The sequence below is a fragment of the Archocentrus centrarchus genome, chromosome 3, assembly GCF_007364275.1.
Source record: "Archocentrus centrarchus isolate MPI-CPG fArcCen1 chromosome 3, fArcCen1, whole genome shotgun sequence".
NCBI classification, from domain to species: domain Eukaryota; kingdom Metazoa; phylum Chordata; class Actinopteri; order Cichliformes; family Cichlidae; genus Archocentrus; species Archocentrus centrarchus.
In genome coordinates, this window is record NC_044348.1 from 29,351,288 (window position 1) to 29,377,743 (window position 26,456).

The 26,456-nt window shown below is 44.3% G+C and overlaps 1 protein-coding gene across 1 annotated transcript in view; it reads right to left on the bottom strand.

Moving 5' to 3' along the window:
- Positions 1-663: 663 nt before the first annotated feature.
- The window catches only part of nkd1 (NKD inhibitor of WNT signaling pathway 1), a 35,635-nt gene continuing 9,842 nt past the window's right edge, over positions 664-26,456 (bottom strand). Inside the window, exons 4-10 of the mRNA XM_030726445.1 lie at positions 13,766-13,823; positions 9,645-9,748; positions 9,421-9,516; positions 7,711-7,858; positions 6,731-6,812; positions 6,160-6,287; positions 664-5,408 (exon numbers count right to left, since the gene is read on the bottom strand). Coding sequence (XP_030582305.1) covers positions 4,876-5,408; positions 6,160-6,287; positions 6,731-6,812; positions 7,711-7,858; positions 9,421-9,516; positions 9,645-9,748; positions 13,766-13,823 — 1,149 coding nt within the window. The 3' untranslated portion in view covers positions 664-4,875. The remainder of the gene's footprint in view (positions 5,409-6,159; positions 6,288-6,730; positions 6,813-7,710; positions 7,859-9,420; positions 9,517-9,644; positions 9,749-13,765; positions 13,824-26,456) is intronic.

The following is a 26,456-nucleotide window of genomic DNA, read 5'->3' on the forward strand; positions in this document are numbered from 1 at the left end:
CTCTCCAGCCTTTGTGAGGTGGACACAGAGGTGGTAACAGAATAAAAATATCTAGATTTACACCAAGACGACAAACTGGACTGGTCCCTTAATACAGACGCACTATACGAAAAGGGGCAGAGCCATCTCTTTTTGTTAGGAAAACTAAGATCTCTTGACATCTGCAGTAAAATACTTAAGATGTTCTATTCTATGCTGCAGTCTGCTGGGGTGGCACAATCAGAAACAAGGATGCAAGGAGACTGGACAAACTAGTGAGGAGATATGGCTCTGTAACTGGAGCCAGAATGGACATGCTGGGAGAGGTGGTGGAAAAATGTACACTAAAGAGGTTAGAAGCCATCTTGAACAAATCTGATAACCGACTTTATAACATCTTCATGGAACAAAAAACATCAGCACAGGAAGACTCCTCTGTTTCCATTGTAAAAACGGAGAGATACAGAAAATCATTTGTACCCACAGCCATCAGGATTTTGATGATGTTGCTCTTATGCTTTAAAAGGATTCTGGAAGGTAGTCAAAAAACAGTCATTTGACACAACTTTCCTCTCGCTTTCCTGCAGATGTGAGCCCTGATACTGTATGTACTGAGTGTCACTTTAAAAACTTTAAAAAGCAAATGTTCTAAAGTAACTCCAGAAACCAGGCAGTTTATAAGGAACAAGTTCATACTTTAATAAAGGGGTATTTTCCCTTGGCACAGATCTGCTATCAAATAAATAACGCAATTAATCAAATACAATCTAATATAAACTAAATGTCATGACAACAAAAACAAAAAACTTTAAATGAGTGGAAGACGGGAGAGGACAGCTAGGGCTAAACAAGTTTACAGCAAACAGCAAGTGAACCTTGTGTGGGTGGGTTCTGAGTGGGTGGACAGACAGATTCCTTTGCAGTGGGACTGTCACTGTGGATACTAGTAGGCAAGTGAAATGGTTTGATAGTTATTTAACTATAAATAAACCCTATATCTTTTTACATGATGCTGGTTTAACCTTTCTGCAGTCCACTATATACATCAGGTTCAATAAAATGATGATACACAGATGTTACAAAGCAAATTACTGATGATTTAGATACTACTGTGACTCGGAATACTGACAATCCTATTCAACAGGACAGAAGAGGGTGCATCGAAAGCAGTTTGTGTGACACAGTTTAAAATGTTATCGCTGAAAAGTGGCATTCATACATTGAAATAAAATGTTACACTTGTGTTCACATAACAATCCGCCAAACAGAATAGTAAAAAATACATTTTGTTAGATTTAGAGGGATATTCGAGGACTCGTCTGCTGACAAAACAACAACAACAAAAAAATCGGCATTTTCTTCCTCACAAAATATAACTCCATTACCTTGGTATGATAAAAGACGCAAGAGGGGTATTAACAGTGCTGGTTTGAGAGTGAGGCTGTGAGAACACATGGTTTTTAAATGAGGTTTGCTCCCTCTAAGTCTATGAAATGAACCAGAAAAGCAACTGTTTTCCCAACACTTAACAAATGCTGTTGAGGCACCCACAATCAAAAACATTTGAGTTTTTTCGTGTAAGTTAGTGTACGAATGTGAATCAGGGCATTAAAAAATTCAAATGAAAAAAAAAAGGCGTTGTGTGTGTTCAGCGAAACACCCATATTCCTAAAGCCCTCTTTCACCACGATGAATTAGACCACCCTACAAGACGAACAGTCGCCTGCTCACTGTCCATTACCACAACAAGACAACCGTTTTCACGCTTATATTTGGAAACTAGTATCTACAAACCTACTTTGCTTTGAGGGCTCCAGTAGCACTGACTTTTTGTCCAGAACAAAACAGTATGAGGAAGCTGAGGTATGGAGCACAGCTGTGACCCCCATCTGAGAGTGAGACCGTCTTTGCCACCAGGTCCCATGAGATAACCTGAGTGGTGCCTCTGCTGAAGACAGGCTACAGCTGTGGAAGGACACCACAGGGCCAGTGGCAAGACTGACAAACGCTGCATTCCTGTGGATCACAAGCACACGCACACCCTTACAGCAGACTAACACAATCAAAGAGTGGATCGATACAGTGTTGACAATTGTGGGCCCTGGTTTGCACAGGCCTTATGGTGAGAACGTGCTTCCTCTGAACAGTCGATTTCCCTTGCAGAAGGCACTTAAACTATCACAGAAAACTACAGCTGCACAAGGGCAAGTTGTTATTAGTGTGACCCTGGAAAGTGCTTACCAAGAATTCAGGAAATCCACACCCTCACACTAGCAGCTAGTAGTTCACTGCTTCTGTCAGAGCAGCACTGGTATAAGTAAAGGTAGGTGTGCTGGGGCCAATAGCATCAGGCATGCTGATGCAGGTCCTCTAGGGCATCATGAGACAATATGATATATAATATAGTCCCTGGTGCTGTCAGGACAGCAGCAGTGAGGGGTGAGTTATGCCTGCAATGGAGACTGCGGGGCCCCGTGTTATCCAGCACCAGAGGAATGAGACAGCTGAAAGAGCACCACAAACAGAGCCTTGTCGGTTTGAGCCCTGAGGCCACATGGCGGCATGGTGAAAGACCTGCTGACAGCTGAGGGACAGGAAGATGCCATGGAAACGAAAGGGAGAAGTCACGTGACCTTGGGCCAGGATGACAAAGCTACAACCAGTTGGGAAAAAAGCTAGACTGAAAGTCAGAAAACCAGAGTCCATAAGGAAAACTGTGGATAAACTGAGGAGGTGTGAATATGTCTCTGCTAAAAGCACTGTGTTTAAATGCTTCTGAAATATTACATGCGTAATCAGCAAAACATTTTGCTGCATAAATAAAAATACTGCCGGCTGCCAGTGCTACCCCTCAGCCTCCTGGCAGTAAAATTTAAAGACTTAAATAGAAATCAAATGGAAACATCAAATAAACAATTATAAAAATGGAATATTCCTTAAGTATTACCTGCATTATCACGTCACTTTAAATAACCAAGAAGTGATTTTTGTGTTACTGTTTCCTTCATATCTTTTTCACCAAATGTTCAAGATTTTTACCGCCGATTGTAACTGATGTGTTTATTAGTGCACACAGGAACACAAAAACATGTCCTTCCAAACCCATTAGCAAACGAGCACTGTTATTTTACTAGGCCTAAAAAAAACCAAAAAAAAAAAAAAAAAAAAAAAGCTTCCGGTGATCCTGGCGGGAATGAATTTGAAAATCCTAGGTGACTTCTTTCTTAAGTTTCAAGATTTTCAGAAAACTTGACCTCTGACCCTGATCTTAGTCAAGGTCACTGAGATTTGAACTCATCTGAGATGCACCTACGGTATCAGTTTCAAAACCCTACGTTGCCTCATTCTCAAGTTATTGTGTTCACAGATTTGGGTGTCCATCCCCCTCCAGCAGTGGCAACAATACCCAATCAGCCGTTCAGGCTGAGGGGTAATAAACTCTAAAGAAAACATTTTTTAAAATGAACACTCCCACGTCTAGCTGGTAACAAGGTTTCAGTTTATGCAAACATGCCAAAGGGTCTGAGCCACAACTGAAGCTATCTGATTTATCTCTAACATTTTGAATACTTGAATTTTTTTAAAAAAAGAGCTTTCTGGAGTGCGTCAAGATCTTTGTACCAGATATATCCTAAAAGCTAACTGCTGTCTGAAAAAACACAAAACAAATTAACTTTTTAAAAATACTGCCAACCCAGTTTTGTTGATGTCGTGAGTTTGACTTTCTGAACAGCACTGTTGAGAGTTGGGATTTTAGTTACTTGCCATAATTATAGGTTACAGTTGAGTGCGAGTGTTGAAACGGATAGTGTGAAGGAGTGTGTGTGTGTGTGACACTGGATCACTAACATAGTAGTAAAAATGAGGCTCCTAGTGGTCTTAAAAAAATGCAGTTGTGAAGGAAAACACAGAGCTTCAGATAGTGAATACAAGGATATCACATTATCAATAAAGCTTATAAAATTGACAACAATATTTACCTTATGTACAGCAAGTGTTAGTTAATAAATGTAAGGAGCTATTCGACATTTCAGTACTGCAGATTCTGACAAAAATGTTTAAGTAAATTGAAAATAACCTCTGAATGTTTAGTCAAAGTCACCTTTACAACAACAATTAGGATAAAATTAGAGGTAGCAGCGGATTTAGGATCTCTCTTCTTTTTCACGTTAGAACATTTTCCTTCCCATTTATGCTGACGGGGCGTTGTATGCTTAAATCAGAATCTCCATCGTCATCTCTACACCCTACGTTAAATATTCACACACCGATGAGTGCACTTCAAGTGGTTTTCAACAGACACCAGTGTTGTGACACTCACACAGACACAGAGACCTTTGTTTACCCCATGCATTCACATAATATTTCTCACACATACACACTGCGCCCTCCTCTCTGATCACCTAAATTCCTTCATATATTTTCATCTTAATGTCACTGTTTCTCGTCCTCTTGTCCCTCCTTTTCCTTGAAAACCTTTTGGCTTAGTGGTCTGGAAGGATTATGGTGCTGGTTTGGAGCTATATAGCTCATCCCGGTAGAGGATCAGCGAGCCAGGGGGAGAGGAACATCTGAGCAAGTTCTCTTTACCTCCTCTCAATCCGCCCTCTCCCCCCAAGCTCCTTATTCCTGTATCACTGTACTGTGGCCCCCTGCTGCATACCCAAGCTTCTGCATATTTGGCAACCTCTTTATAACACTGATTAATAAGAAGTCAGCATGAGCACCCTTCCCATGATCTTCCTCTCCACCTCAGTTCCTGTGTCCATCATCATGCCACTGCAAGGGCAACTGCACAGTGTTTTAGGAGGGAGCTGCCTGCAGTCTGTGTCTGCTGGCCTGGATGGGTCTTGTGGGGCTGCAGGAGTGCTGAGCTGTCCCAGACAAAGTAGGAGTTCAGGACTGGTAAAAGTGGTGGTAGTGGTGATGGTGTTCATGGTGATGGTGATGCTCATGCCTCTGCACCACTTGTGCCAGACCCCCCTCATAGAGCAGCACGCTGGGCAGGTCCCTCACCTGCTCTTTCTCCACCACTGGTCCTGGAGCTGGCAGAGGGCCTAAGGCCCGGTAGCCCTGGTTCTCCTTGGACCGTTGCTTGTGTTTGCGGTAAGGAGCTGTAGACTGATGAGGTGGGGTCTGACTGGGTAGAGCTGGAGGAGGAGGAACACCTCGGCTCCTCATCACCCTGCCACTGATCTGCGCAGGAGGTGTGCGGCTGTGTGTCTTTGGAGAACGGAGGGCATGTTTCCCTGAGTCTTGGCCACGCAGCCGGGTGGAGTGGAAGTTGTCTGGAGCAACGGTGTCCACAACAGCCTGCAAACGGCGGTGATGGGAATGGGAGTGGCCATTTTCTGGTTCATGGGAGCGAGAACGAGTCTGGTTGGATGACCTCGCCTGAGGCTCTGCTTTAGTCATCTCTGCAGCAGGGGCTATGAAGGAGAGACAAAGATGTTTATTTTAAACTACTAAAAACTACAATACTGTCACAGAACTGATATTCAATGTGAAATTTCATCATATGGGTCCTTTAGAATTTGTAATAAAATCAGAAAAATTGGGGCAGTGGTTAGAAAGCATATTATGTGTGCTATAATGCCTTTACCTCCCAGTTTGTGACATGTCATTCTCCTCTTCTTTTTACCCAAATTTCCTGCCTATTCCAACTGTGCTATCTTAATAATAGCAGATGTCAAACAAGAATTTGAAAAAAGTAAAGTGAACCACGGTGTGCAATTTGCTGTGTGAACAGATTTCTAATCAATTTCGACTTAAGGTTGGACAGTAGGACTCTGGTGGCCACGTGTCAGGTTCTCTCTCCAAGCAGATAAATCTGAAACAACTTGACACAGAGCAGATCTCTGTTCCCACTTTCATGACAGACCTAACATTAAAATAATCACATGTCATCACTGACCATCAGATCAAGGCTGTTGCTTATTAGGCCTAATGCTTCACTTAACAACAGCCCACTCTGTTGATGGGCTTTAGCCTTGAACACTTGATGTATTGTGCTTGTCTAAGTCCAGATGTTTGTACTGGCGAGGAGCGCAGTGGGCTGGTAGTTCCATCTAATGGCTCCAAGCAGGTGCCGCAGTAATGAGGGCCCCTGGATGCAGCTTCAAAGGGCCACCGTCTGCATTTCTCCCTCCCCTCCCCTTCCACTGGCCCCTGTCCACTCACCGGCTCCGAAGCGGGATGTGTAGTTTTCGATGCCTGCCAGGTCCAAGTAGTGGTTCCTGCGTTCCAGGTTCTCATCCACACAGTGGCGCTGGCAGCCAGGCTGGGTGTGGTGGTCACTGTGGTGGCGCCTGTGGACACAAGCGGCACCGCTCATTAGGTAGCAGTTTGGGCCACTGAGGTTCACTATGGTAGTGTTTGGAGAAAGTAAAACAAGCATTCCTTATGATCAGGCAGTGGCACAATAATTGTTAGAGAAGTGAGATTGTGATAGGAAAATCACAGGTTTGAGCCTCAACTGGGAGTACTTGAACAGCACAGAGAGAGAAGTGTCTCTGCTGTTTATTCTTCCTCATTGCAGTGCACTGGGCATAGCAAATTAAAGAGTATAGGAATACTACAGAACCCAAGTGTGAACCCTTCCTTAACAAACACTCCCCCTAGACATGTTTTATGTGAATGTTTCTACTTTTAGATTCAAAAATCAGTGACACAAGACTCAATATGCTTCTCCTTCATATACAACTGTACACACCACAACCAACTGAGACGTGTGCAGGGGAGGCAGATTTACCTTAGGAGTGCTCGAGACTTCTTCTCGGCACTCTTGGGGTCTTCGATGCACTTGTCATTTTTCTCTCTTGGGTGGGGTAAGTCTGGGTATGTGTGAAAGACAGGAGGCTATTATCAAAGAGAGCAACACAGAGCTACCCCACACACACACACACACACACACACACACACACACGCAGACACGCACGCACACACACAAGCACGAACGACAACAGTCACACAAGCCTCAGAAGAAAGCAACCTTTGTTTTGGGGTTTTACTTTGAAGATCTATAGAAAAGGAAAAACAACAGTGCTTCGTTTATTCTATTTTCAACTCCCAGCCTTTTATAAGGCGTGGAATAAAAAAAAAAACATGCAGACTTCAGAAATAGTTTATTAAGGACGCGAGATCTGATGCAGCTTGAAATTAGCATGAAGTCAACCAGCAATATTTTCAAAGCATGCTCTGCCTCAATCTCTTGACAGATATTTATAGCTGAAACAATAGGACACAAACACACAGGAATATATACTTTTTGAGATATTTTTCCCTGACGACTTGTTTACCAAGTCGTCAGTGAGAAAAGTTAAGTTGAACGCAGCTATATTTTCCCAGCAGCTCTGAGAAGGGGGGGACGAGGAGAGGGGAAGAAGGGGAGGGAAAAGGGAACTTTGGAGAAAAGAAAAATGGCTGTGGTTATCAAAAGGACTCAGCACATCTCTTAAGGTTTCTTTCAGAGTATTTGAAGGCGCTGAGGGAGGGGGGCTCTCTCTTGGCTCTGTCACTCCCCCCATCATTAAAAATGAACCCCATTGAGTGGGAGAGATGGAGCGACGCCGAGACTGTGAGGAACAAAGCACTGACAGGCCTGAAGAAGCCGCCTTTCTGCATGACAACAAACACATCTCTGGATGAGCTGACAGCATGCAACACAAGGGGGACCCCAAAATGCCCTCTCTTCTCCGCCGCTCCCACCCACTGCGTTAATGCAAGCTTTACCTGTGGCACCCTGCGTGCAGCTCCTCCACCGCTGGCTGGAGTCAGGAGCCACAGAGAGCTTGACACGTAATGTCTTGCTGCTGCCAGGAGAATGGTTGACTGAAGCATCTACAACTTCGTAGATGGTGTGCAGCAGGCTGGTGATATCCTGCAGGAAACAGGAAATGAGGATCTGTTAAATCAGACTGTTTTTGTTTTTTTTTATCTACCATTAATTAATTGATCACTTAGTATGAAAAAAATCTCACAGATTCTCAGTCACCGTGGTGCAAATACAGATTTTCACCGTACATATTTTACAGACTATTCTTATGCCGACACTGTGAATCCAAGAATGTTCTGCTTTGAGCATTTAGACCATGCATAATAAATATCACGCTAGCGAAGAATTTACAGAAGTGTCTCAGACAACAGTGAACAGAGAAACTGACATCAGTTACTTCTGCTTTCCAAGTGAAGCGATAAAGTTGGGTGTAAAGACAAGTTATAAATTCATAAAAACAAACGTCTTGTCAGTGCCATGTCAGGCCTGATAGGAGTTGTATTAAGCTGTGAGCACCGCACTTTCTATATTCTTTGAAAATGGTTGAAAGTACATCTGCAGTAGCAGCAACATCTGGGCACAGTGCTTGCATTCAAGCAAGGATCGTGTGTTGCATGTTTTATTATAAAGGTGTCAACTTCAGATCAATAATATGCTGAAACTGTTTACACAAACTAATAACTTTCACTGTCAATGCTAACATATTCTAACCGTCCATAAAAAGTTCACCGGGTACAGAAATGACTGGTGTCATGAACTGTATCTCAGATGTCTTCAGGAAGTAACACAGCTTCATTATAACTGCTAAGAATTAAGACAGCACCACACAAAGTCTGCAAAAGCATGATTTTTACTCACTATACCACTATGACTCATAAAAAGGACTATTATGAATTCAACAGGGATCAGTTCCACATACTGGTTTCAGACACAGACAAACTGTAAAAAATTTCAATTAAAATAAAATAAAAGCTTCCCATGTCATTTTTGGTTTCCTTCTTTTTTTATCTGTGTGAATGGATTACACACAAAAAAAGAGGGTTGGAGAAGAAAGCTTTTCTTCCCCCCTCCAAGCCGCTGTCTCATGAGCCGTGGAGCCACAGGCAATGCCAAAAAAGCTGCGCAGCCAACCACACAGAGGACAGCTCCAGTCTCTTTGCGCTGTTTCAAGTTGTTCTCAAAAAACACGGGCCTTTCTGGATGTTCTCTCAGATCTGTACCAGGCAGACGCAAGCCACAAGGTGCCTCATGGGAGCGGAAAAACACAGACTTTGCTGGATTCGGTTCTTACGAGTGAGACTGGGTTAGAGGCTTTCTCTATCCACACTTTCCTTTCAGGTGTGGTGATACCAAAAAGAAGTGAACAGGGAAGTTATTGATTTTGATTCCGGCCAAAGGTGGGACGTGATTCAGGATAAGCAAACTGCGAGCCAGGCTTTTTCTGTGTTAATGTGTTTAATGTGTGAAATGGAAAGAGAATTAAAAAAAAAACACGAAAAGAGGGATGCAACAAAGTCACTAACAAAACACTTTTTAAAATTAAATTTAGTGCATGTTTTTGGCAGTTATTTGGATGTATTCACTGTCTTCTTATAACATCTTTACTCATCTTTTATGTATTTATTCATTAATCAAAGGCTATTCCGCTGCTTGGAGCAGATGATTACCTCTCTCGTAACTTTGCCACTGTTGTCAAAGTCATAGAGGGTGAAGGTCCACTCTTGCCTGTTATCCTCCTCCACAGACACAGCACACTCCAACTCCTGAAACAGAACAGCATTGAACTCAGTACCATACAGTGTGTGAGTGTGTACTTGAGTGTGTCCTGCTATTGCCCTAGTTTCATCCAGAGGGGGAAGTAATAAACGTCCTGTTCTGTGTTGACACTCACTTCAAACTGGAGCTGTTTCTGTGGCCCTGCGGGAGATTGGCTGTCCCTCTGCTGCATCTTCTCCTCCACACAGCAGCTGTCTGTCTTCTCCGGGGGTAAAGCCACTGCAATGGCACACACACAGACACACACATGCACAAAGATAAAAGAGAGAGCCTGAGGATGGCAGCACTTGGTGCAGCCATAACCTGAGGATATGTCGTCGCAATCAAGTGTGCCTTGTAAGCTCTGACTTCCGTGTTTGGCAGCCACAATTAAGACATGTCACCCATTCAACTGCTGCTGGATGCAAATGAACATACACAGTCAAACAGGTTTTTTTTTATTATGAAACTGTATTTTTTATGTATTTTATCTATTTATTTTTATTTGATAGTAGTAATGTATTTCACAGGCAAAATGGCGCTTTGATGAGCTTGGCACCAACTTCTTTTTTCTAGATTTCACTGGGCTGCTGAGATTCACTGAACTTGTAGGTTTTATTTACACTGTTTGTGATCATGCTCAAAGGCTGCAGAAAATCAAAGCACAGTTTGGTTCTTACAGTTCAAAAATGCTTTTTGGAAGATTTCATGTTAGCAGTCAGAGCAAACTGATCCGTGACAGTGTGGGGTCAAGTCCCAACAGCGATAAAAATCCAAGAATGTGATTCTTGTTTTTAAAATGTGTGTTTGTTTTTTTTGTTTTTTTCTACCAGGAACTGAAAATACACTTTTCTATTATTCTGCATAAAGTTAGGTAACGAGTTCATTAATTCACCATTCCATTGAGCAGAAGTACTACAGGCTCAAAACAGTGATATCAAGGCTGGAAGATGAAATGTTGAAACTGTGACAGCCCTAATTCTCTAGTGGCAAAAGCTCTTCCATCAGCCACACACATCGTAATAGTTTTAAACTGTTAGCTACAATACACTGCATATCATCTCAGTGGGTTCACTCAGAGAGGAGATGTTAAACATGAAACTGAATGGCATAACATGCCTAAAACATGATAGAATATGGCAACCGGCATTTGAATATAAATGGTGGAACTGAAACAGCTGAAGGTCTACAAAAGGACCCCCCAAGCCTGACTCAGTGCAGCAGAACTCTTCATTTTACTGGAAAGATATTGACTGTAAATCACCATCCAGACTCACAGTCAGACAGACCGTGAGAAACGCTAATCTGTCACATGCGCTTTACCAGTTAAACTGACAGCCTGATTCACCCCACTAGATTCCCTTTCACTTGCTACTTTCCCACCGCCGAGGTTCCGGAGCCGGAGCAAGTTCCCGTGCCGATCCCAATGAACCGGCGAAACGCTTAAGAACGGGCCCGCGTTCCCACCGCGTTTCTGTGAACTGCTCCTTTACGTATGAGCGTGGGCGGGTCCTCGTCTGGACACGGAAGCCGAAGGTCACAAACGTGGGAGAACACGCTCTCCTTTCTTGTGCTGCAAATACGTTTTATGGTCCAAACCAAACTACTGCAGCATCTGTGTGTGTTGTTTTATATTTTACTGTATTACATGGTTCAACTGTCGCTGTGTCGGTCAAAGTCTAACGTTCAGTGTTGGGTGTTGGCCCAGATCTACCAAATTTCCTTCTATGCTTTGAAATCCAGCATTTGTTTGGCACATGAGGCTGTAGACAAAAACAGCATGTAACTAAGATTGGGAGGAGGTGTAGTAGTCGGCTTCTTTACAACTCTTATGAATGACAGAGACATCCTTGCCTCGTCCTCATAGATGTCAGCCACAGCCCCTGTATGTCTCACCTTTGGTCATTTATGTTTCACCCCCCACACACACGCACTCCTTGTCATCCAATCACAGCAATGAAGGCTGTATCCACCCATAAAGTCACACCCCTCTCTTCACGCTCCCCAACTCCTCCCACCACACTTTGAAGTTCCATTCTCAAACCTTTTGGAAGAGGATCAGACCGGCTGTAAAACAGAATCACTAATTAATTAAGCCAAGTCAAATCTGAAACACTGTTTGTTTGCTCGCCAACAGAGCAGACACAACAGCCCAATTTCTTTCCTCCTGATCCAAAGCAGATCAAAGCAGACCTGTCTCATCCCTGGGTAGGGGAAAATGCCAGAAATGAAAGGCATCATCCCAGGGAGCTTTTACCAACTTTTTGGAGAGGAGCAGCATTTGGGTTCCTGCTGTTTGATCATCTGAGGTGCTCAAAGAGAACATTGTGTGCGAAGGCAAATCTGTTCCGAAGCAGACTCAATATGGTGGTGAGATGCTTATCTCAGAGCTAATGAAATGCCGGGAGGAGTAACAGTAATCTGCTATCACCCTCCTCCCCCTCTGACCCCCTCCCAATCACAGACATAAGCCCACTTTTTATGAGTGAAGCTGCCGCCAGGGGATTGGCTGCACATCAGATCTGAGGGGCAAGACGAGGGCAGTCGAGTCTGGCACCCTCCATGCCAAGCCTATTCCCAGTAACCCAGCTACACACGTGCATGCATACACTTTACGCAAACACACACACACACACACACACACACACACACACACACACACACACACACACACACACACACACACACACACACACACACACAGAGAGTCACAGGCAGGTTGGGAAAGCTGCCACACACTGTGAGCAATCATACTCAGTCGGCTTAGCTAAGATACTGTATTACACACAACCCCCCAACCCCTCCCCAGTATACACAGGCCAGAAAGGCCTGGATGGGATGCTTTTTGTATTAAAAGGTAACTTTTTCCTCCTCCTTCCACTCAAACACTGATAAACAGGACATATAATAATCCAACAGTTTTGTGATCAGCTGTAATCACTGGGTATCCCACAAGCAAGCCAGTAATATACTCCAAATGTGAAAGGAGGCAGTGATGAAAGGACTGTTTTCCTTTTTTAACAGAATGATAAAAGAGTTTATTAAAAAGTTTGTGGAGGTGAGTCTTTCTGAATGCCAGCAGTACAGATGTAAATCATCCATAAGGCCCTTTGATGAGCTTTTTTACCCTTCTTTGCAATTTTTGCTGAAAGTTTCCTTTGACTTTTACTACTTTTTTATACGAAGACGAAAGAAGCCTTTTATCTTTGTTGGTTGTCCTGTTGCGTCTTCTCTCTCCCTTCTTCCTTTTTATCTGTACTCATCTGTGTGAGCACTATAGACGCTGAATCTGATCACCAAACTAACTGACAGTTCATGCCAGAAAACATCCACAGATACTTGTATTAGGGGCTTTTAATGCTTTGGTAAAAATGCCTTGTTATGTGAACAAAAGGCCAATTTACTCCAAACTGAAATAAGACAACTTGAACATATCAAATGTCTATAAAAATATTTCAGCAATTCAAGCTTTAATCAGCTTTTGCCCAACCTGAGATCTATCCTGATGAAGATCTGTTACTATGCCATTTCTCAAACAAAACATCTCTCTCTTTCTAGGTATAAAGTGAAATTGAAAACCCAACATTTTTAGGGATCAGTATTATGGAGATATTCACACATAAACTATGAAATCTTTTATTAAGTTGTCTAGCCCTTTGCCTATTAATCAAAGTGAATGAAGAGAGCAGCACAGTCTAATTAGAAACATCTGTCTTGTAGGGAGGACAGGCTTGGCCCAGACTCAGTTTAGCCCAATGGCTAAAAATCATTTCAAACTCCATTTATCAGTCACATTATCTCTTGTCTCACTGTTGCTACCCACTGAAGTGAAACTGAAGTAAAACTGAATTTTCTGACATGTCTCCAAATTCTGGCTCGATCTCATTCGACCCTACATTTTTTGCCTGCACCTCACGTCCAATCGTGTCTTTAAATGGGAGGGAGAGACTTTCTCCTCCCAGAGCTCTTAATCCAGGATCACATCACATCGGGGGAAAAAACATGGGGGAATGGAGGCACTTTGCAGAGCACCACTGGGGAGGGGCGGATGAGAGATGGAGGAGGTGAAGAGGTGGGAGGGAAAGTAAAGGGGACTTCATCAGCACATTGCTGGGGCTTAGAGAATGGGTGTGGAGCAGAGGAGGAAAGGATGAAGCAGTGGATCAAAGAGCCACACAAATACCTGAAGATCAATTCCAAATAAAAACATAAAAAAAAAAAACAAAAAAAAAAACGGTGAATCTGCGAATGGCCTACCTTCTAAGCGATAGTGTTCATTACCAGTTCCCTCAACACATGCTTCATCCATGGAGTCCTGAGAAGAGAGAGAACAGGACACATATATCATTGTTTTAAGTCACATAAAGCAGAAGTCGTCATATTTTTGTCACATAAAAACAAACATTTTTAACGATGCAAATCCACACCGCTGCTTTCCAATGCTGAGTGACATGGCCGAATCCAAATTATAGCCTTTATATAGCTATATATGAACAAAGTTTGACAACTGTGCGCTGAGCTTAAACAGCAGCGGAAAGTTTAAGAGGATGGTAATTGCAGGACTGAAACAAACAAAGCAAAAGCCTGGCAGGCAGATTGGAGACTATGAAAGAAATTTTTAAATCACTGCCACTGACCCTGCAGCAGATTCTAAGACAGAGGGTTGGCTATTTCAGTGTTGGACTGTCACTGCACCAACAGGCTCAGGCCTTTCTTTTTATACTGGGCCATTTTCACCTGGGAACCCCTCGCCTGGCAGTTTGAACTATTAAGTGCATACCACAGAGACTGGAGGGACATGTGATCCCTAGGCTTGGCTATGGAAAAAGTCTGGCTCAGGTATCCATGTGGCAATACATTCATTCAACTGAAAAACCATTACACACAGACTGACAAATGCATATAAATGCACGTAGCTGTACATACACACATATTCACAGACCCAACCGAACCACCCAAAATGTTTTTTACTGCACATAAAATACAGCAAAAAACTGCACAGAATGTGTTAACAATAGACTTTACACTGGTGATGATTAACCTAGACAATTGTTAACTAATTTCACAAAATTCCTTCCTGGATATCTGTGCAGAAAATGTGTCTTTATTCCAGCTCACGTGACCATATGTGTGAAAGGCAAGTGTGTTACTGTGTGAGAGGGGATTTCTGGGTACTCCTGAGAGGTAGAGGGTCAGATAGGCCAACCCAACTCTCCTCAGTCTAGTGCTGGCGAGGCTACAACGCTGTGGGTGGCCGGAGGAAGAGAACACAGCTAACCACAGGACTGAAGCTGACAGACTAACACCCCAAAGCAGAGACCTGAGAAAAACCTGTTTGTTATTGGTATGAGTGGATCAACACACATTCCAACTTGGCTTTATGACCCTGCTCTGCAGCAGATATCTGCTATATATGCCTAAACAGCGGCATCAGCCAGCGGAAAAATATGTGAATTCGATTTTGTGGTTAAGTGTCCCTATAATGTAAACTGGGACTTCCAGTAAATGTTTTAGCAAGCTGCATTTAGCTTAAATAAAGTATCATTACAGGTTTGGTAATACTAGTATTTTCTTAGTAATACACGCCTGTTTACTAGTGGATGTTTTAGTTTCTTAGACAAAGTCTTTGTTGTAAAGAAAAGCGTTCAACCTGAGATAGCTGTCACAGGTTAATCACTACTTGCCGCCATCACAGAGACTCTCTCCAGCGGTGCAGTTACACATACTAAACTGTAAAATTATACAGAATAGCACTGCATAATTACTAGATAAAGTTATTGTAAGTATTTACTGCTCTTCGTATACCACTACACATACTTCCAACTCATTTCCAACCTAGATAGTGAAAAAGTCACAAAGGAGTGAGCCTGCCGTTGTGTGTGGACCCACTGAGATGGATTACAGACACTGTCACAGTCACTTAGCCCCACCAAAACAAAATCACTCCACAACAAACATTCCTTCAATTCCTCATGCACTGAGAAACAGACCCTCACACACACACAAACAGCATCTTGAACGTGTTTCAGTTTTTTGATGAATGATCCAGAATTATTGAGGGGTTAGCCAAGAACATGAGAAAAAGGGGGAAGAGGAATGTACTAATTGGTTGTTGTCGGTGGTGATGGATGGAAGCTGTATTATTAGCATGCTGGGGTTACTCTCTGGGATTTGCTCTGGTCAGTGTTAAGAAGAAAATATCCCAGGATTTTTTTTTTTTTTAATTTCTCACACACACACACACACACCTCCTCCTCCTCCTCTGATGAAAACCCTCTGACCACAAATAGAAATGAAAATAGCAAAAGACCAAACAGAAATCATTTTAAAACTGGAACAGAACTGCCTTATTTCTCATTAAAAGTGCATTTTTCTTTGCAGCGTGTCAATGATTATTTTTGACAGCCTAATTAAAAAAACTTCACATTGTAAAAATCTCAAATATAAGGCTTAAATCTACATTCTGAAAGTACTTTATACTTTGGACCATAGCTGCCTAGTCTCTGTTTCTGGCAGTGATTGATCAGATCACTGAAATGCCGTGTAGTTCTAAAAATAAACAGTGCTTGTTTCAAGGTTTCCTGCTTTCCCACCACTCAGTTGGTCACAAGAACAATAAAGTAAATCTTTTGTTTAGCAGCAGAAAAAGGGAGTTTTTTTTACTGCAAAACTAAGATTCTTGGATTATTCCCATCTTTTATGGGACCTATTTATTTATACAATATGTGGTCAAAGTTTCGAAATAATTAGGTCAGCATATGTACAAGTAATTCTGATGCGCCAAAACCTCTGAAGGCTTGGTTTCAGATTCTTTCCTACTCTTGAATCTGTATAAGGTCATTTCAAACTTACTGCTGTGGTTGTAACAACCAAACTGTTTAAACCTTCTGTTTGCAAGAGGTGGCCAATTAGAAGCAAGTTGGCTTAAAGGGACATCTGCTCGTTTTATTTCAGAGAGTGAGCTGAGGGGATTCACAAATGGCCAATATGAGATAGACAGGAGCTAGAAATGTCTATCTCTGCGGAAGGATCATTACTCCTCCGTGAATCGCCACCTTATCGTGGTGGAGGGGTTTGTGTGTCCCAGTGATCCCAGGAGCTATGTTGTCTGGGGGCTTGTCCCCCTGGCAGGGTCTCCCATGGCAAACTGGTCCTGGGTGAGGGTCCAGACAAAGAGCGGTTCAGAAGACCCTTATGAGTGAAAAAACAAGGGAACAGTTTACCCTGCCCGGGATAGGGTTACCGGGGCCCCACCCTGGAGCCAGGCCTGGGGAGGGAGCTCGAGGGAGAGCGTCTGGTGGCCAGGCATTAGCCCGTGGTGCTTGGCCGGGCGCAGCCCGAAGAGGTTACATGGGCCCGCCCTCCTGCAGGCCCACCACCCGCAGGAGGTGTCGTAGGGGTCGGGTGCAATGTGTGTCGGGCGGTGGCCGAGGGCGGAGGCCCTGGCGGACCGATCCCCGGCTATCGAAACTGGCTGTTGGGACATGGAATGTCACCTCTCTGGTGGGGAAGGAGCCTGAGCTAGTGCGTGAGGTTGAGAGATACCAGCTAGACATAGTTGGGCTCACCTCAACGCATGGCCTGGGCTCTGGAACCAGTCTCCTGGAGAAGGGCTGGACTCTGTTCCAGTCTGGAGTTGCCCTCGGTGAGAGGCGGCGAGCTGGGGTGGGTATTCTTGTATCCCCCCGGCTTGCTGCCTGTACGTCGGAGTTTTCACCGGTGGACGAGAGGGTAGTTTCCCTGCGCCTTCGGGCTGGGGAACGGGTCCTGACTGTTGTTTGCGCTTATGCGCCGAATGACAGTTCAGGGTACCCACCCTTTTTGGAGTTGCTGGGTGGGGTGCTGGAGAGTGCTCCATCTGGTGACTCCATAGTCTTGCTGGGAGACTTCAACGCTCACGTGGGCAATGACAGTGAGACCTGGAGGGGCGTGATTGGGAGGAACGGCCTGCCCGATCTGAACCCGAATGGTGTTTTGTTATTGGACTTCTGTGCAAACCACAGTTTGTCCATAACAAACACCGTGTTCGAACACAAGGATGTCCATAAGTGCACATGGCACCAGGACACCCTAGGTCGCAGGTCGATGATCGATTTTGTAATCGTATCATCAGATCTGCGGCCGTATGTTCTGGACACTCGGGTGAAGAGAGGAGCTGAGCTGTCAACTGATCACCACCTGGTGGTGAGTTGGATCAGGTGGCGGGGGAAGATGCTGGACAGACCTGGCACACCTAAACGTATTGTGAGGGTGCGCTGCGAACGCCTGGCAGAAGCCCCAGTCCGGGAGATCTTCAACTCCCACCTCCGGCAGAACTTCGACAGCATTCCGAGGGAGGCTGAGGACATTGAGTCTGAATGGACCATGTTCCGCACCTCCATTGTTGAGGCTGCTGCTCAGAGCTGTGGCTGCAAGGTGGTTGGTGCCTGTCGTGGTGGTAACCCCCGAACCAGATGGTGGTCACCGGAGGTGAAGGGAGCCATCAAGCTGAAGAAAGAGTCCTATCGGGCTTGGTTAGCCTGTGGGACTCCGGAGGCAGCTGACAGGTATCGACAGGCCAAGCGGAATGCAGCTCGGGTAGTGGCCAAAGCAAAAACTCGGGTGTGGGAGGAGTTTGGTGAGGCTATGGAAAAAGACTTTCGGACGGCATCGAAGCGATTCTGGCAAACCGTCAGGCGACTCAGGAGGGGAAAGCAGTGCTTCACTCACACTGTTTATAGTGCGGGGGGGGTGCTGCTGACTTAAACTGAGGCTATAGTCGGACGGTGGAAGGAATACTTCGAGGACCTTCTGAATCCCACTGACACGCCTTCTGTAGTGGAAGCAGAGTCTGGGGATGAGGGGGATGACTTGACCATCACTGGGGGTGAGGTCACTGAGGTAGTTAAACAACTCCTTGGTGGCAGAGCCCCTGGGGTGGACGAGATTCGCCCTGAGTTCCTGAAGGCTCTGGATGTTGTAGGGCTGTCTTGGTTGACACGCCTCTGCAACATCGCGTGGAGATCTGGGGCAGTGCCATTGGATTGGCAGACCGGGGTGGTGGTCCCCATCTTTAAGAAGGGAGACCGGAGGGTGTGCTCCAACTTTCGGGGGATCACACTCCTCAGCCTCCCCGGTAAGGTCTATGCCAGGGTGCTGGAAAGGAGGGTGCGTCCGTTAGTCGAACCTCGGATTCAGGAGGAACAATGCGGTTTTCGTCCTGGTCGTGGAACGCTGGACCAGCTCTTTATCCTCTCAAGGATATTCGAGTGTGCGTGGGAGTTTGCCCAACCAGTCTACATGTGCTTTGTGGACTTGGAGAAGGCATTCGACCGTGTTCCTCGGGGTGTTCTTTGGGAGGTTCTGCGGGAGTATGGGGTGTCTGGCCCATTGTTGCGGGCCATTCAGTCCCTGTACAACCACAGTGAGAGCTTGGTCCGTATAGCCGGTAATAAGTCGGATTTGTTTCCTGTGGGTGTTGGACTCCATCAGGGCTGCCCTTTGTCACCGATTCTGTTCATAATTTTTATGGACAGAATTTCTAGGCGTAGCCAGGTGGCGGAAGGCTTCTTCCTTGTTGGCCTCAGAGTCTCATCTCTGCTTTTTGCAGATGATGCGGTTCTGTTGGCTTCATCAGGGGGGGGCCTCCAGCTCGCAGTGGAACGGTTTGCAGCCGAGTGTGAAGCGGCTGGCATGAGAATCAGCACCTCTAAGTCTGAGGCCATGGTCCTCAGCCGGAAAAGGGTGGAGTGCCATCTCCGGCTCAGGAACGAGTTCTTGCCTCAAGTGGAGGAGTTTAAGTATCTCGGGGTCTTGTTCACGAGTGATGGGCGAAGGGAACGGGAGATCGACAGGCGGATCGGGGCTGCTTCTGCAGTGATGCGGACGCTGCACCGGTCCGTCGTGGTGAAGAGGGAGCTTAGCGTAAAAGCGAAGCTCTCGATTTACCGGTCGATCTACGTTCCTACCCTCACCTATGGTCACGAGCTTTGGGTAGTGACCGAAAGAATAAGATCGCGAATACAAGCGGCAGAAATGAGTTTCCTTCGAAGGGTGGCTGGCCTCTCCCTTAGAGATAAGGTGAGGAGTGCGGCCATCCGGGAGGGACTCAGAGTAGAGCCGCTGCTCCTCCACATCGAAAGGAGCCAGTTGAGGTGGCTCGGGCATCTGATTAGGTTGCCTCCTGGCCGCCTCCTGGGTGAGGTGTTCCGGGCATGTCCCACCGGGAAGAGGCCCCGTGGTAGACCCAGGACACGCTGGAGAGATTATGTATCTCGGCTGGCCTGGGAACGCCTTGGGGTCCCTCCGGATGAGCTGGAGGAGGTGGCTGGGGAGAGGGAAGCTTGGGCTTCTCTGCTTAGGCTTCTGCCCCCGCGACCCGGCCCCGGATAAGCGGAAGAAAATGGATGGATGGATGGAGGAGCTAGAAATGAGAATTATAGGCCCCCTTGACTGTCCTCTACACAATTGTCATGTAATTCTGAATAAAAAGATGATTGTTACTACTCATCTTTTCTCTTTAGTGAGACAATAAAATCTCCAGTCCTCTGATTTTCCTTTTTTGTTACTGTGTGGCCCAGTTCTAGATACAACATGAGTCAAAAACTCCATCAAAGTGCACCAGAAAAAAACTAAAATAGAAACAATGACAAGTAATTATTTGTACATTATGAATAAATAAATCAAATTACATAATAAAGAGGAAAAAGAAACACAGCAGCTATAGCTGATCTTAAACAAAGGCCCGCTCATTCTTGTTGGTTCAACTTGAAATGAAAATGTTCAACGTGGATTTGCCCTAAACTGTGATGCTGGGCATCCCCCTCGAAATGCATTTCTGAACTAATGAGTGGAGACGGGGGCCTAACTGACGCAACATTTACAAACACGTAACGAGTCTGAATGCTCGAGGCTATGAAATGAGAAGACCATGTATCATTAAATTCACCCACAGCGCGCATTCCACAAAAAATGTGTGTAAACCAGTAACCACAACAGAGCCATCAATCTTACTTGGACAATAAATGATGCAGTAATGGGCTTCTATGGGACCTTTGTTAATTCAAGGGTCAAAGGTCATTTTAACAGAGTACTTCAAAGAGGAGAAGCCTTTACACCCCCCCATCTCCAGTGGCTCAACCTCAGCTTAAACAAAACTTAAATCTCCACTGGCAGTGGTAAAGTAAAATCAACATTACATAACATGGATGCGCTGCTGATTGACTCTGCTATACACTGCATGTTACAGTGTTAGGTCACTGCTTCTCCTTAAGGCTTGGGAACCTAATGGTTTTATGAAAGGTGCATCAGGGAGTCAGTTCCCTGTGTCTCTGTGGGACTCAGCTAGAGGTGCAGCCTCCGGGGCACAAACAGGCATTTTTCTACTCGACTTGGGACCAGCTAAAACAATTTTCCAGACATGATGTTAAATGTTATGTGGAAACCAGAGCAGCCAGGTCCTTCAGAGCTTCTCCGAGTCTTTTAGTGGAAGGGTATACATGTGGCCCCTGTAACTGTATGTGTGTGTGTGTGTGTGTGTGGGCGTGTGCATGTGCTTTATAAAGTTGTTCAATGTCCTTCCCCAGAAAGTGATTTATTACTGGACTATAACACAGAACACAGTGTCTCGGGCCCATTACAACATCCCATCTCCATCGCTCACTGGTCTGAAGGACTGTTTAGTTTGGCCACTGGACCTGTTTTGGAAACCTCATCAACGGCACACTTTATAAATATGGATTTGGAGGTGCCAAAGACGAATGAAAATGTTTAATAATATTTACTATGCTAACATCAAATACAGTGTTACTTATTTAACTTCCTTATGGTATGTTATACTTATTGACAAAAATGTCAGCTCTAAAATATTATAGAGAGGAATGCTCAATTAAGACCAGTACTTTCAACTGGCGATATTTGAAAGTTGTAAAGTAGAGGACGACTGATACAAATTTCGAGTATCTATTTATTAGCTGAAACTGATGAGGTCATTGTTTACTAACTTTACAGCAGTGTACTTGACAAACTACCAAGCAACTTACCGTTAAGGAAGCACTTGACTCAGCAATGCCTTCTGCCCGGCTGTGATGCGCACTTTGCTTCATGTGCTGCAAACTGTGCTGAGTGTTGTAAACAAAGCTGCCTGGGTAGCCTTTGCAGGAGGCACACACATGATGCCCACTAGCTCACTGTGAGTTCACAAGACAGTTACTGTCACTGTTCTCACATGGGTGCAGTCAGACATCTTTGTACAAAGGAGCTGGAAGGTTTAAGATCATTTAATGTCCAATCTGAATTACTACGACATCTCCACTTTCCCATGCAGTTTCTCCAGGTAACATCAAGAAAAGGTCATGGCTGCAGAGCACGTGCTAAAATAGTTTTTTTAATAATAATAATACCAAAATTACTCCAAACACTATGGGCAACAGAAATCCTTATAGTATAAAAGAAAAACAAGAACAGTTTTTATAAAAGCGTGCATTAGAAAAAACTAAAGCTAATATGGCTACATCTGTCATAGCCCAACCTGATACAAAGCCAGTTTCATTCCAATGAAAAACCTGTGTTGTGGCTTACAGTGCAGTTAGTGTGAGTTTACATTCTTGAGGAAATTAAATGAAAATGCTGCAGTCCCATTTACACATTTACATTACGTCAGCTTAATTTTTCAGCATGACAATGATCCCAAGCACACTATCGATGGAGTAAACTATACCTGGCTAGAAAAATCAGTCCTAGCAAAACTTTTCCTAGCAAAACAGAAATGATGAGTGGCTCAAAACTTTTGCACAGTGCTGTAGTTTTTGTATAAAGTCAACAGCTTGCAGTTCCAGTGCGCAAGCTGTTGATTTTTTTTTTTACACTGTTCGTTGACTTTTATTCAGCCCAACACCTGCCCCCCCTTTCTGGTGTGGAGGTTTATGTATTTTTGTAGTTTTTAAAATATTTTCTGACATTTAATTTTTCCATTGACTGCAAAGTTTTGGTCTTGCTTCTCTGCACAGAGTGAGAGAGACAGAGAAAGTGAAAAAGTTAAGCGTACGCTGGCACACAACCGACTTGGGGAGTTAAGCTAGAAAGTTGCCTCTAGCGTCATCCTTACTCAGGCACTGCAGACATGGACCCGCTGGGCCAATTTTTTCTGCAAGTCTGTGTTTGAAGCAAAAGGGTACATTAAAGTGCAAGTAATATGTACTTGTATGTGATTGTGGGGAAAGTCCCACAAGGCCTCTTGGTCTCTATGCTGTCTGCCTCCATGACCCACCACACAGGCTGACAATTTATGCGGCTGACGACAGCTCTCCCTGATCGCGCGCCAAGGCTCAGTGGAGTCAGGCCTCTAGAGCAATGGCAGCACTACTGGCACTCCATCAAAACCCAGGAAAAATCTCATTAGAACTGCGGCCGGGTGCCTCCTCTCTGAGCTCCCCCCCACCCCAATGCAAGAAAACACCTTCAGAAATGCACAGTTCTGAGCAGCGGTGCAGACTTGAAGTGGGGAGCAATGCACACAGACAGCCATTTAGCCAAATAAGCAAGACAGGCAGAATGTGGAAATAGCCGTGATCCTTCTCCAAGTATGTCTGCTTCCCCTGGGTCTTTCAAACATGGGAGGGCTGAGGCCGCTGACACTTACATAAAAGCCACCAGGCACTGGAGGGTAGAGCACTGCAGAAAGTGAGAAGTGATTACTCTCACTTTTAACAGATTCCTTACAACCACAACATGTTCAATATTTGCATATACACATAAAGCCAGGGGCAGTATCATAAAATACAATGGCACTGCAGAACATATGACTTACGTGTCCTCATACCAGGTATGTGAAGACACACTGAGGTTGTCGTCTTATATTTGTACTGATTTCCATAAATCTACTTCACTTGGCAACCTGAATAATTTTGCCTGATTCCGACTAACCTGGATTAAAGCCATTAGGGAAAGTTCATGAATTACTAATGGAGAAAACAGCTGTATAGCATGGGGATTTTTCCAAAGCTCCAAAGCACACACAGTCCCAGTGCTGAAAACCAAAACGTAAAACAAAAAAACAAACCCCATCTTATTAGTTTTAGTGCTGCAAATTAACTTATAGGTATAGTGTTACCTCAAGAGAGGAAATACCCATCCCCCTCCACCATCCCAAAAAAGTAAAGTAAGATACACCAGAGGCAATTTCAAAGGACTGAGCTGCACACCTCTTGGAATCTGGAGCAGTGCCTATCCTCCAATGCGTGCTAAGTGTTGTGGTAGCGCTGCTAAAGGGGAAAACTGGACCACCAATCATCATCAAAAACAGTTCAGACCTGGGTTCAAGCTTCTTTTTTTTTTTTCTTTTCAGCTCTTTATGCTTGAGTGCTCCTCACCTTCCAGCAACATTAAACAGCCTCATTCAAAACACCACATAGCAGTAAAACATGACGCTGTGAGATGGAGCCAAGATAGAGGGTGTTGATGTGAGGTAGTAAAGCAATGCACTGCCTCTGAGTGTGGCTTCAAAGGGGATCAGTTTTCACACATGAAATAAAGATCTCAGATAATCATATAACATAGCAAAACTGACGTGAGACGGTCCCATTTATGGAGGGCAGGGAGATGGGGCCGATTTTTAAACAACACCTACAGCCTGAGAGCCATGGAAAATTAATGTCTCTGCATTTCTCTCCAGCCAAACATGATAAATCAGTTTTTTTTTTTTTGTTTTTACAAAGAGACTATCAGGCTTATCGTAATATAATGAGGTAGTTTGCTGAAATCACTCCAGTAGAACAGATGCTTAGGTTGTCTAAAATTTCAGAGCACTGCAGCAGTCTGAACAAATGCATAAAACACATTTCAGGAGTAATCTGCAATGCCAAAAGGAAGTCATATCTGCTCTGTTTTACAATGCAATTTTATGCCTTTGATAAGAAACTCAGTGCCTTTCCAGAGGTCACAGTGTGTAAATCTTTTGATGTTGAGCCTTTTTCACATGCACCCTTTTGCAAAATAATTGGATGCTTTTAATCTGAAGCACCTTACAGAACATTTAGCTGTACGCATTGAATTTTATAGTCCAAATACTACACAGTTGACTGACATTATTACCAGTTCAGTGTGAAACAAAAATATAACAAAAGGCTTAATCATATTAGACAGGGTGAAAAAATGGTTGCAATGTTTCCTCTCCTTCATCGCAACCATTTTGTCTGCCTTAATTTTTCACCCCCTCTACAGAAAGTGCAACACTTAAGTTGAGTTGATAACAAACTTGAAGAATAATTGGGCAATTGCAAGTCCTTAAACTTTGTCAACTTAAGAGGGCTAACGTGTAATTTGACGTCTCAGAGGGTGCTTCAAAGAAATACACACTCTCTGCAGACTCGACGGCCCCATGCCTGACACCCCTCAGTCACGGCACACCCACCTCTCTTCCTGCACCCCAGGAAGGAAATTATAGCCACAGAGTTTGGATCCATCACCAGGCAGGTTGGAGGAAGCAGCTCTATGATTAAAGTGTGCATGGTCAGCAACACACAAAGCTGGAAGGGTTTGAGGAGGCTGCACATGCCGGAGGGCTTACCATGTTAACTCCAGTTCACAACACAGGTCATGGAGAGATTCTCCACACACAAACACACACCAGGCTCAAAAAAAAATTCCTGCATATGGTGTGGCTCAGCATAACTTGCCCTGTATATTGTATATTAAATTAAATTATATGTATGAGTAAATGAACCCACTGACATTGCTGAATAAGAGTTTGCAAAGGCACGTGTCTGTGTGGTGGATGTGCACATTTTTGCACACGTGTTTTCCTTTGGATTCATTTGTTGTTTTGTTTTGTTTTGGGTTTTTTGTTTTGTTTGGGGGGGGGGGGGGGGGGGGGGGGTTCTACCAACACCAACAACGGCAGTGATTGGGTGCCTTCCCTTTAATGGAGCATCAGTGCACAGCCACCAGTCATTTCTCCATGTCAGATTAACATTGCAAACACTGCTGGTCACATTACCTCACCCACATCAAAGGCTGCCTTCTGAAAGGCTCAGTGGAATATTAGCAGAGATTTACAGCCCTCATCTCTATGCTTCAGAAACATGCTGATCCAAAGTAATCTCCCTCCCCCTCTCTCTTTTTTTTTTTTTTTGTGTTCTATGTGTGAAGTTGGCCAACACTTTAATGACCCATTTACAAAACTTTTACACCTGCAAAGATAAGCTTTTACAACTCAGCCAGCCCCTCAGGCAGTAAACCCTGCCTGTTACTCGAGGTAACAACCTTTATTAGCTTTTGAAAAATATGTAACTGCTGCAATTAACATTTATCACAGTGTTTATCAAAGCCGTATCTTGCCAGGGAGGAGGAGTGGGGGGAAGCACAGTGTCAAGATGAAGAGTCTAACGGCATGATCACCCCTCCAGCAATTTAGACAACTCATCACATTCGTTTCATTTCCTGCAACGGGGGAATTATTGGGCCTCATCGAGGAAACATTTCTTGCCTTACTCAAAATCTATTTGAGAAATTTAAGACAAAGTGAAAGAAAAAAACAAAAATAGCTCTGGTTCACAAAGTGGATGTGAATGCCAGGATTAGCCACAGTTTGCCAAAGCTGTAAACAAAACTGTAGTGCCACCCCTGCATGTTCACTGTGGTCATTCTGAGTCTTCTTTTGCTGAGCTGTCTACAGTTGAACTTCTAGTTAACAGTGCTCATAAAAAACAGGCACACACAGACATAAAAATTATATGTGAACAGAAAGCAAGAGCAAAGCCTCTCCTGTTTTTTAGTTTTAAATTTTCTTTGGGAGTCAAGAGAGTTAACAGGGGAATCTGAGCACGATGCGAATCCTTATAACATGTTCTCAACCAGCCAATGAACTCCACTTTGGGAATGTCCATTCTCAAGTGGAAGCTACGGTTTGGAAGAGATTGGAGACGTTCTGTTGCTTGGCCTTGATTTACAGGTGGTCCCTTCCTGCCAAGAG